The 11,397-nt window shown below is 37.3% G+C and overlaps 1 protein-coding gene across 1 annotated transcript in view; it reads right to left on the reverse strand.

The window, feature by feature from the left end:
* The window catches only part of ZC2HC1A (zinc finger C2HC-type containing 1A), a 60,681-nt gene extending 49,683 nt beyond the window's left edge, over positions 1 to 10,998 (reverse strand). Inside the window, exon 1 of the mRNA XM_082675282.1 lies at positions 10,914 to 10,998. Coding sequence (XP_082531408.1) covers positions 10,914 to 10,929 — 16 coding nt within the window. The 5' untranslated portion in view covers positions 10,930 to 10,998. The remainder of the gene's footprint in view (positions 1 to 10,913) is intronic.
* Positions 10,999 to 11,397: the final 399 nt, after the last annotated feature.

Here is an 11,397-nt window from a genome sequence, read left to right on the forward strand (position 1 = left end):
GAAAGTGAAATCAAGAAAACACTCCTATTTACCATTGCAACAAAAAGAATAAAATATCTAGGAATAAACCTACCTAAGGAGACAAAAGACCTGTATGCAGAAAATTACAAGACACTGATGAAAGAAATTAAAGATGATACAAATAGATGGAGAGATATACCATGTTCTTGGATTGGAAGAATCAACATTGTGAAAATGACTCTACTACCCAAAGCAATCTACAGATTAAATGCAATCCCTATCAAACTACCACTGGCATTTTTCACAGAACTAGAACAAAAAATTTTACAATTTGCATGGAAACACAAAAGACCTCGAATAGCCAAAGCAATCTTGAGAACGAAAAACAGAGCTGTAGGAATCAGGCTCCCTGACTTCAGACGATACTACAAAGCTACAGTAATCAAGACAGTATGGTACTGGCACAAAAACAGAAATATAGATCAATGGAACAGGATAGAAAGCCCAGAGATAAACCCACGCACATATGGTCAATTTATCTTTGATAAAGGAGGCAGGAATGTACAGTGGAGAAAGGACAGCGTCTTCAATAAGTGGTGCTGGGAAACCTGGATAGGTACATGTAAAAGTATGAGATTAGATCACTCCCTAACACCATACACAAAAATAAACTCAAAATGGATTAAAGACCTAAATGTAAGGCCAGAAACTATCAAACTCTTAGAGGAAAACATAGGCAGAACACTCTATGACATAAATCACAGCAAGATCCTTTTGACTCACCTCCTAGAGAAATGGAAATAAAAACAAAAATAAACAAATGGGACCTAATGAAACTTCAAAGCTTTTACACAGCAAAGGAAACCATAAACAAGACCAAAAGACAACCCTCAGAGTAGGAGAAAATATTTGCAAATGAAGCAAGTGACAAAGGATTAATCTCCAAAATTTATAAGCAGCTCATGCAGCTCAATAACAAAAAAAACAAACAACCCAATCCAGAAATGGGCAGAAGACCTAAATAGAGATTTCTCCAAAGAAGATATACAGACTGCCAACAAACACATGAAAGAATGCTCAACATCATTAATCATTAGAGAAATGCAAATCAAAACTACAATGAGATATCATCTCACACCAGTCAGAATGGCCATCATCAAAAAATCTAGAAACAATAAATGCTGGAAAGGGTGTGGAGAAAAGCGAACACTCTTGCACTGCTGGTGGCAATGTGAATTGGTTCAGCCACTATGGAGAACAGTATGGAGGTTTCTTAAAAAACTACAAATAGAACTACCATATGACCCAGCAATCCCACTACTGGGCATATACTCTGAGAAAACCATACTTCAAAAAGAGTCATGTACCAAAATGTTCATTGCAGCTCTATTTACAATAGCCTGGAGATGGAAACAACCTAAGTGTCCATCATCGGATGAATGGATAAAGAAGATGTGGCACATATATACAATGGAATATTATTCAGCCATAAAAAGTAATGAAATTGAGCTATTTGTAATGAGGTGGTTAGACCTAGAGTCTGTCATACAGAGTGAAGTAAGTCAGAAAGAGAAAGACAAATACCGTATGCTAACACATATATATGGAATTTAAGGGGAAAAAAAATGTCATGAAGAACCTAGGGGTAAGAGAGGAATAAAGACACAGACCTACTACAGAATGGACTTGAGGATATGGGGAGGGGGAAGGGTAAGCTGTGACAAAGCGAGAGAGAGGCATGGACATATATACACTACCAAACGTAAGGTAGATAGCTAGTGGGAAGCAGCCGCACAGCACAGGGAGATCAGCTCGGTGCTTTGTGACCAGCTAGATGGGTGGGATAGGGAGGGTGGGAGGGAGGGAGATGCAAGAGGGAAGAGATATGGGAACATGTGTATATGTATAACTGATTCACTTTGTTATAAAGCAGAAACTAACACAGCATTGTAAAGCAATTATACTCCAATAAAGATGTTTAAAAAAAAAAAAAAGCAAACAAAAAAACCAGGTGCTACAATTTGGGATGATGAAAACGTTCTGAGGATGGATAGTGATATTTGCACAACAATGTGAATATACTAAATACCACTGAATTGTACACTTAAAAATGGTTAAAATGGTAAATTTTATGTCTATTTTTCCACAATACAACATTTTTTTAAACTAAAAAAAAAAAAAAAGTAAGAAATAACCCTGGAGATCAGTGAGGTGGCTTCCTGATATGATTATGGAGTCTAGAATAAAAAGAATGTTGTCCTCCCCGACAACAGAAATATTAGGTTTTAAGTAAAAGATCACCTAGTTACTACGCATTATGTGAATTGTTCATTAATTTATACATATAATATTATGTTAAGATTCACTGGACCAACAAATTGAGATAATCTGACCTTATCGGCACAACTGATTAAATAAGGAAGAAGTAGCTGCAACTTTTACAAAATCAGAAGTTAATGCATCTATCATGTACTTGCACTGAACAAATTTCATCACATGTACACACACACAAACTACATTCTTTGGGAATCCTACATAACTAAGTCAATTTGTCATTTTATTATCCAGCCAAACATCACACCTAAATTTATTTCCATACCTGTAATTTTCATAAAAACGACAAAAATGATATCCTTATATCTTCTGCTGAATTTCTGTTAAAATTCTTTTATCATATGAAAGTAAAAAAACATTTTCTTTCAGAAGTAACAAACTCATGAAAAAAGTACGATTATGGACTTCATGTAATGTGTTGTTCCAAGGCATTTAGTGAGTCCACAGAAAACTTATCAGGAGAATCAAAAAAGACATTGGTGGGAACGCAATCAAACAGTAACAGAAGAATTGTTTTGTTCTCTCATTCTCCAAGTACTCTACTGCACTATTTCAGTGGTAGATAGATGGAGGCCAAAGTCTGTATGGTGGCGGGTAAGCTGTGAACACTACAAAAGCAAAACTAAGATTTGCCTGATTTGTGTTTTCCAATGGCAAAGACGAGGTTATTTAGGGAGGGAGAGCAAAGCAGCTTCATTTATCTGGATCACTTAATTCCATTAACTATCCAAAAAGTTGAAGCAGTTGCTGGATGGAATCCATTAGGTATATGAAGACTAGAATGTCTTCATAACGACTGTCAAAGTGATACCACATACTGCATAATCTATTAGGCTTGCCTATTTAGTTTTCATGTCTTCCTTTAAATTCCAAACAATAATTTAAAAATGTATCCATATAAAATGTTGAAAAGTACCACTATGTTACTTGCTTAAAAGTATATTTCAGTATTTCCTTGTTAAATAGAAAACAAAGCAAAATCTTATAAAAAATTAACTATTGAGAAAAATCAGTTCAACACATGGAAATAATGTGAGTGTCTACTTGAGTACCTACTATCAATACTTGCCAAGCATGTACCAAGTAACAGTGACACAAGGGTGGAGTCACACAATCTTTGCTTCATAAAGCCAACAGTCTACATGATTTACTTCTTCACTATATCTAAGAGCCAAATCATCTTCCTTTTTTTTTTAATACAAAAGCTTAAAACTTAATATAACAGCAACTAGAATACTAACATAAAATAAAATCCAACTCCTGGGATTAATTCCTACAAGTCATCAAACATGTTCAGACTGTCTTTAAAGGAAAAGAAAATTATTATCACTACAAGGCATAAAAAAGAGAAAACAGCATTAAAGAGAAAACATTTAAAAACAATTATCACAAAAAAAAATTTTTAAGTTATTACTTTATTCAAAATAAAATAAATAAATAAATTTACAGTTTCCTCTTATAGAGTATAGCCCTATAATCCACAAAATATATCATGTGTGTTGGTATCAACATCCCCTGAAAAGAACTTCTACCGACAGGTAATGATAAGCAGCTTAGGGTTTAGAGTCACACCACCACATTTTGTTCTAATGGCATTCATTAAAAGACAGGAGAGTGTAGTAGAAAAGGCACTGGAATTTGTCTCATACTATCTAAGTTCACGTCCCAGCTCTGTCACTTAGAGCTATGACTTGCTGGGCAAGATATTTAACCTAAGGTTCACATTCCTCTTGCATAAAATAAGAAAGTTAGATTAAATGAACTATGTGGCCCGCTTCTACCTCTATTATGCCATAATAAATATAGCATACTTATTTAATAAAATCTACCTTAAGACCACATTAATAAGAAAAGTAAATGATGATAAGACACCTCCCTTACTGATGTTATATTAAAAAAAAAAAGTTGGTCACACATAAGAATGATTAAACCAATTGACCAATTGTGGACAGTAGAATGAATGTTTCAGGTAGTGTGCAGGATGCTGAGGAAATCACTTCCACTTGTCTATATATAGAACTGAGAATCTGCGAGGACCTATAGCAAAGAACATGATGTCTCTCTCCTTGTTGGAAAAGTTTTCACTATATGAACTACAAGAAAATGTATGACTAATCATATAGGTAACCTGAAGTTTAACATCTGTTAAATGAAGATAACGTCCGCTCAATCTACCTGAAAATTTAAAAGGATCAACTGAGATGTTATATATAAAAATGTTTCACAACCAATGAAATAAAAAATACTACTCTCCAGGGCATACAGGCAAACTCCACTACTTTCTCCTGAGTGGCGAATGCTAGAGAATTGTGCGGCTTATATAAATACAGTAGAGAGAGATGATATTCACTGCTGAAAGAAGCATTCAAACTGATAGACAGAACCAAGTGAATAAGTATTTAATATTCTAAAACTTTAAAGAAGCCAACCTCTCCTTACAAAATTTATCCTGTACATACTGTTGATTCTGTTATGAGTTACTGTATTGAGTAATTTCAAAATCTGCACGATAATAAGACAAAATGGTATCTTTATATAATACTATTATACAGGTGATGTGAAAAATTTGCTCTTATCTAAAATAGTTATGACATTCTAAAAATGTATATATTTAAGAAATAGTAGAGAACATTTCCAAAAGAAAAATCTTGGAAATCAAGAACAATTCTGGGCTCTGTGTTTCATGTCTATTCCTTCACCACTGGTCACTGCTTATCTGAAACCAACCTTTAAAACTCAACAAACCTCTCTTTTGAAGTACACAGCACCTGTTTTACTACTTTCTTCCTACAATCCTTTTTTAAAACCGAATTACTTCCAGGTCAGCAATCTCTAATATCTCACAAGATATTCCTTTTCAGCTCATCCTAGATTTCAACGTTTCAACATTCATGCTTAACCTACTCAGCACACATCCTTCACCCTCCACTCCACTTCAGTGGCCTGCACTCCAGTTCAGCATAAAACAACCACTGCTAAAACAACTTAGAATGATCCACCTCTGGACTCTTAAAATACACAAGCTCCCTCCGGAACCACAGGCTTCTACCATCTACCTCTAAATCACTTTCTTGATCTCAGAGTGACTTGCATTTTCTTGATAACCCATTCTTGACTGCACTTCCCTTCCTATCCAGTCTGAACCTGACTAGTCATGTCCACTACTTCTACCAAGCACCCTTAAATCCTTTGCTCATGGTCAAATGTTTGGAAAATGCTAAATTAAACAAACAGGTTTTCTTAGAACAGAACTTCCTCAGTCTTAAAAAAAAAAGACAGAGAAAGATTTAGTATGCTGTTATTTCCCCAACAGAAATTCTTTCTGCCCCTAAAAGGTATTTAGGACTGATGCCCTAAGTATCATATTTTTTGAAACACTGGCTTACATTTACTGACTAGCTCCTCTCTACCTCTCATTCTCCCCCTATCTGAACTGCAGGCAAGCTTTAACAGGATTAAACACTATATTAAAATAGACCCATTTGTTGATTCAACAAGTATTTATGGAGCATCTAGCATGAGACAGGAACTGTTCTAGGAGTTAGGCAAACAGTGATAAAAAAACAAAGATCCTGATCTTATGGAGTTTCTATTCTTTGGGGAAAAAAAAAATCACTTTTTTTCACTACCTGACATTTTATATATTTTGTTATGTGTGTGTTTGAGAAGTGGGTAAGATCACTGAAAGCTTCTTTAATAAGGAGGCATTATGTGCTCTAGAGCCCACGAGCCACAACTACTGAAGCCTGCGCACCTAGAGCCCGTGCTCTGCAACGAGATGAGAAGCCCACGCACCACAACGAAGAGTAGCCTCTGCTCACCACAACTAGAGAAAGCCCGCGAGCAGCAACGAAGACCCAAAACAGCCAACAATAAAATAAATAAATAAATTTATTTTAAAAAATTATATGTACTTTGTTTCCTACCAATTCAGAGTGTGCATTTCTGTATGACTATAAAACATGGAGAAATTGATGGTGTATTTGACCACAAAGAAAACTTTTTAAAACTTTTTGAAAGGTAGACTACTCATAGAACACACAAAATTAAAAGTAAATAAAAACTAATGACTAAAAACATCTTAACAAAAAAAAAAATCTTAACATTTTGGAAGTTAAGGAACACTCTCATAAATAACCTCTGAATCAGAGAGAAATTTTAAACTGAAATTACATACTATCTAGAAAGCATGGAAACGAGAATACTTCACATTTAACACTTTATATTAAACCAACTGAGTTTATATTCAGGGAACAATGCATAGACTCAAATTCCTTCATGTTTGAAGAAATTTGAAAACAAAGTAATTTAGACTCACTGTTAAAAAAAAAAGAGGCATTAAAGACCTTAAGAAACAGAGGCAACTGATCACTGTTAACCTATTAATTGTCAAACTGAAAGCGCTCTTTTGAATCGTCACCTTACTGGACCTTTCTACATCATGAGGCTCTGCTGATCAATCCCTTCTGCCTTTAAAGTCCTTTCTCTCTTGGCTTCAATGGTATTTCTCTCTCCTAAGCCCAAGTTTTTCATATTTCACAACTAAGCAGAGTTTGACCTAGTTACTACTTAGATCTCCAGGAATACCAGGTGCTATAGGCTTTTTCTAGCATATTCATTACTCAGTAAATATTTGTTCTCCCCCAATTCCCTTTCTTGACAATTTTAAACCTTTGTAAAGACCGTTCCCCACTCCAACTTCCTTTCTTGCTCAACCCTAAAGCATCAGTCCCTCACAATTTTCTTTGTTTTGTTAAATATAGCTTTCCTGGGCAAACACATCCACTTGCTGTCACTTATATGCTGATGACTACTAAACTAAAAACTCCAGATAGATATTTACAAGTAGCTATAAAATTTTTCCACCAGATATGCCCCAAGTACCATACAAACACAACACTTCTAAAGCCAAAATCATTACCTCATCTTCCAAATTTGTCTTTCTCTTGGTTAAAGATCTTAATGTTAACTCTTAAGTCCAAGCTAGAAAGCTGCTTTATCTTTGATTCCTTTTCCCTCTCACTTCGAGCAGTTCTATTTCATCTTTCCATCTCAGAAATATCTTCTAAATCTATACCCCTTTTAATTTCTGCTACTTTTGCCTTACTTCAAATCTTTATCACATATATGTATTTCCAGCCTCTCCCTTCCCCAATCTATCCTGCTGCCATAATTATCTAGTGAGATTGCCCACAGTCCCTTCCAAGCCTGCTATGTTTTACCTATACTGAACCACTCTCAAGGTCCTAACACATGTCCTGTGATTTTATCCATCCAACAAACAAGTACAGGAGGGGGCCTCCTATGTACTAGGCGGCTTGCCAAATGCTTTATACATGTTTTCATCATTAAATTCTTAATATAGTTCAGGTAGATTGGTATTTAGTAGCTCCATTTTTTATAGCTGAGGAAACTGAGGTTCAGATTAACCAAATCACAGAGCTCAGAACAAAACAAAACAAAGCAAGAATCCAAACACAGACCTGTCCAATATGTTGACTATTAAAATAACCTAGCATCAGATTCAGCACACACACAAAAAATGAATCTAGATAAATTAATAAAGATGAAGAATTATTCAGTTAAACCATGCTTAGATTAGGGAAAAACAAAACAAAAAACCCTAATGGGACAGCATGGCTGTCTTCAACTACATCAAGAGCTACATTAGAAAAGAGCAATCAGACTTCTAATCAAGTTTTAGAGGGCAGTACACTAAGATCTACTAATTTTAGCAGTCCAGAAGAGGAATAGGCAGCTTGATCTCTGTCATATTTGTTAATAACTGCTTATTAAGATATTATGAAAGGAATGAAAATAATATGGATAAAATCTGCTTAGGGTGTTTCATCTCTCCATTTTACAGATGAAAAGCTTATGAGAGACTGAACTCTCCCAAATCTAGAAATACGTCTATTGCCTTTAGACATACCTAAAGGGCACGAGCTTTAGGTGAAAAGGAATTAAAGGCTTTACTCTAATTGCACACACAATGCAGAAGTGCTCAGATACAGAGTATACAAAATCATGAGCAATAATTTAATATTTTATTTTGAAATACAGTGTTCAACCTAACAGCTCAACTCCTGACAATCCAGGAAATATAAAAGTCCCAGAAAGACCAAAAATAATGTAAGCGATATATGATCTACATGCAAGTTATTTTAAAAATAAAGAGTATGATAATCTTCAATAAAATTTTTCAGGGGTCCGTATATTTTCTGGTTTTACAATCAAGATTAGTCTGCTAACTAGCTTCAACTAAAAACATGGGTCTAATGCCAAGCAGTACAATATTTGCTCAACTACTATGATATATATTAAGCAAACTCTTAAAGATTTTCTACTGTAATATAATGTTCATTAGACACCTTCAAAGTGCTAGGTTTTAATTTCCAATAGGGAAGAACTATCTTAACTATCACTGTACCAATGTATCACTGTTTATTAAACGAAGGCATAGATGAATGAATGAATGAATGGTAACCCTGAGACTCAAAGTTCATCTTTATAAAGTATGACCTAACAAGGACTAATTTTAAAAAAGGAGTAAAAGAAAGGCACTAACTTCAACAAAAGACTCTTAGAGCTTTTATTTTATTAAAATAAAAAATTTTATTTCATTACTATTTGAAGTTACCAATATTCAACTGTTTTGGCCTACAAGAATAATTTCATATATTTTAACCTAATTCATTACAATTAAACACATCATAGTTAATGACAGCAACTTACTTTGTTTAAAAAAAAAATGAGTAAAGAACAAGTACCGTTTAACATGAAACATCACAAGCTGGCCCCCTAAAACACGCCCACGATAACATACCATATTACACCAGAATTCATGTTTTCCTCCACCCATGTAATTGAGTATTATAATACGTTTTCATTATATTTTAAAAGCATCCTTGGTAAGATTTCAATAGTAATGTCTTAGCACTGCTAAAATATGAGATTCCCTAAAACGCAGGCTCCATGAGAACAGGGCTTTGAATTTTTATTTTTTTCTGCATCCCCAGAGCCTCTCATAGATAAAGTCATTTATCTAACAAGAAATATTTACTGAATACCTACTTTGTGTCAGACACTGTTTTAGATGCTTAGAACACATAAATGAAAAATCAGATGAAGATCTTTGCCTCAATTATAAATGTTGAATAAAATAATAGAAATCTGCAGAAAAACAACTATTCTAAAGTACTTTATGTATATTATGATAATTTCATGAGAATTCCAGGACCCATGATCCTACCCACTATGCTATAATACCACATTTGAAAATTTATTTAAAAAAAATAAAAGCTGCCTCCAGGAGTTCTCTAAACAAAAGTATCTTGAGTAAGGAATACTTTCATTACAATTCCTATTTCATGGAAACTTGAGTGATCTGCCTAAAATTAAACAAGCAAAGAACAAGAACTTCATTTGTCGTAGTATACTGCAGCAGCTCACAAGTGGAAAAATCATCAGAATTCTTGATTATCTATCATCCTCAAGGTGTTTACTATGAGAGCTTCGCCTAGGAGCAAAAGCATGAAATACTATCACACTCATTATTGCATTTGTTTTTTGGTGACCCTAGGTCACTGTAAACAGTCATCAGTTATTACTTTTCCTTTCATAACACAACCTGAAACAATTTACTCTCTAGCGTGCAACAATACACAGGACTCAGTGCCTCTGTTTATTAATTCCACCTGAATCTATGTAAATTAAGAGGGGAAAAAAAATCAAGGCTAAATCAAGACAATAGGATCTGGCAATTCTGCAGGCTTATTCTTCATCAGAAGGACTGACCACAATTTGAAAAGGAATTTTGACACTGTTGTTGCTAATACTAGCTGGGTTTTCTTCCCCCCTTTGTTGTTTTTAAGCGAATGTTGTATTACACAAGAAAAAATGGGTAAAGAGAATAGAGAAGTGAAAGAATTGGGAACAAAGCAAAATGTGGAGTCGTGGTTACAGCACAAAGATAAACCTAAAGATAACGAATCAATGCTGGCTCTTCCTTACAGAGTCCTCGTGAATAAACCCTTAAATCCTGCGGTTAATCTATTGTCCCGGCTCTAAAGCTGATCAGTGACACTTCCTTGGGAGATGCTCTTGGCATCGCTCCCACAGAAGATGCTGTAGAAATGGAAAAACGGTTACCTAGGGAAACCAAGGGAAGTGGCCAAGAAAAGTATCAGAAGCTCGAGGCTGGAGACACACCACGGGCCTCCAGCAAAGGCTGGCGGTGGGGAGGCGGTAGACATTAACGGAGAGTCCACTTTGCAAGGAAAATAAAATCTGGCCGGAGGCTGTGATTACCAACAGGACCCTCTGGGAGTCAGGCAAGACCAGAAAATGGTAGGAAGGGATTTGCAGGCGTTTACCAGCATCAGGCCCGGGGTGGGGAAGCATCAGGTGAAGACTGTTTGAGGAGGGGCAGCCTGAGGCTCATTAACTCGACCGCGCTGGGGCTGCAGGGCGCCCGCCTGTTCCCCGGGCCTCCGAGGAGCGGCGGGGTCCATCTCTCCGGACCTGCCCTGGCCTCCCCGGTACCGAGGTCCAGGGCAGCCCCTCCTGCCAGCCACCCCACCCCCAGACGCCCGGCCCGCATCCCTTCACCTCCTCACCTTCCAGTGACTCCATGGCGCCACCGCCTCGAGTTCCGCCAGACTCCTCCAACAGCACGCCGCCGCCGCCGCCGCCGCCGCCGCCGCCGCCGCCGCCGCCGCCGCCGCCGCCGCCGCCGCCGCCGCCGCCGCCGCCGCCGCCGCCGCCGCCGCCGCCGCCGCCGCCGCTCGGGCTGTAGCAACCCGGCCGCGCCTCCCACCCGCTAATATTCCGAGCGCCTATTGGTCCGGAGCTGAAGGGGCGGAGCTTCTGGGGGCGGAGGCTCGGGGTGGAGTTTCTCCCGCTGCCGCTGCACAGCTGGCTCTCGGCGCTAGGCTTTCGAGGTAGTCCTCCGAGTAATCCTAGAGCGGTTCGGTTTGCCTCCTGCCGTCCCACGGCGCCTTTGTTCGATTCCAGCCTTGTTTCCTTCACGCCTTATCCTCCTGTTTAGAATATCTCAGCACCTCAGGGTTCCCGTCCGCAGTCCCTCAGTCAGTGCAGTTC

This window comes from Grampus griseus (assembly GCF_964374135.1).
Source record: "Grampus griseus genome assembly, chromosome: 17".
Lineage (NCBI taxonomy): Eukaryota > Metazoa > Chordata > Mammalia > Artiodactyla > Delphinidae > Grampus > Grampus griseus.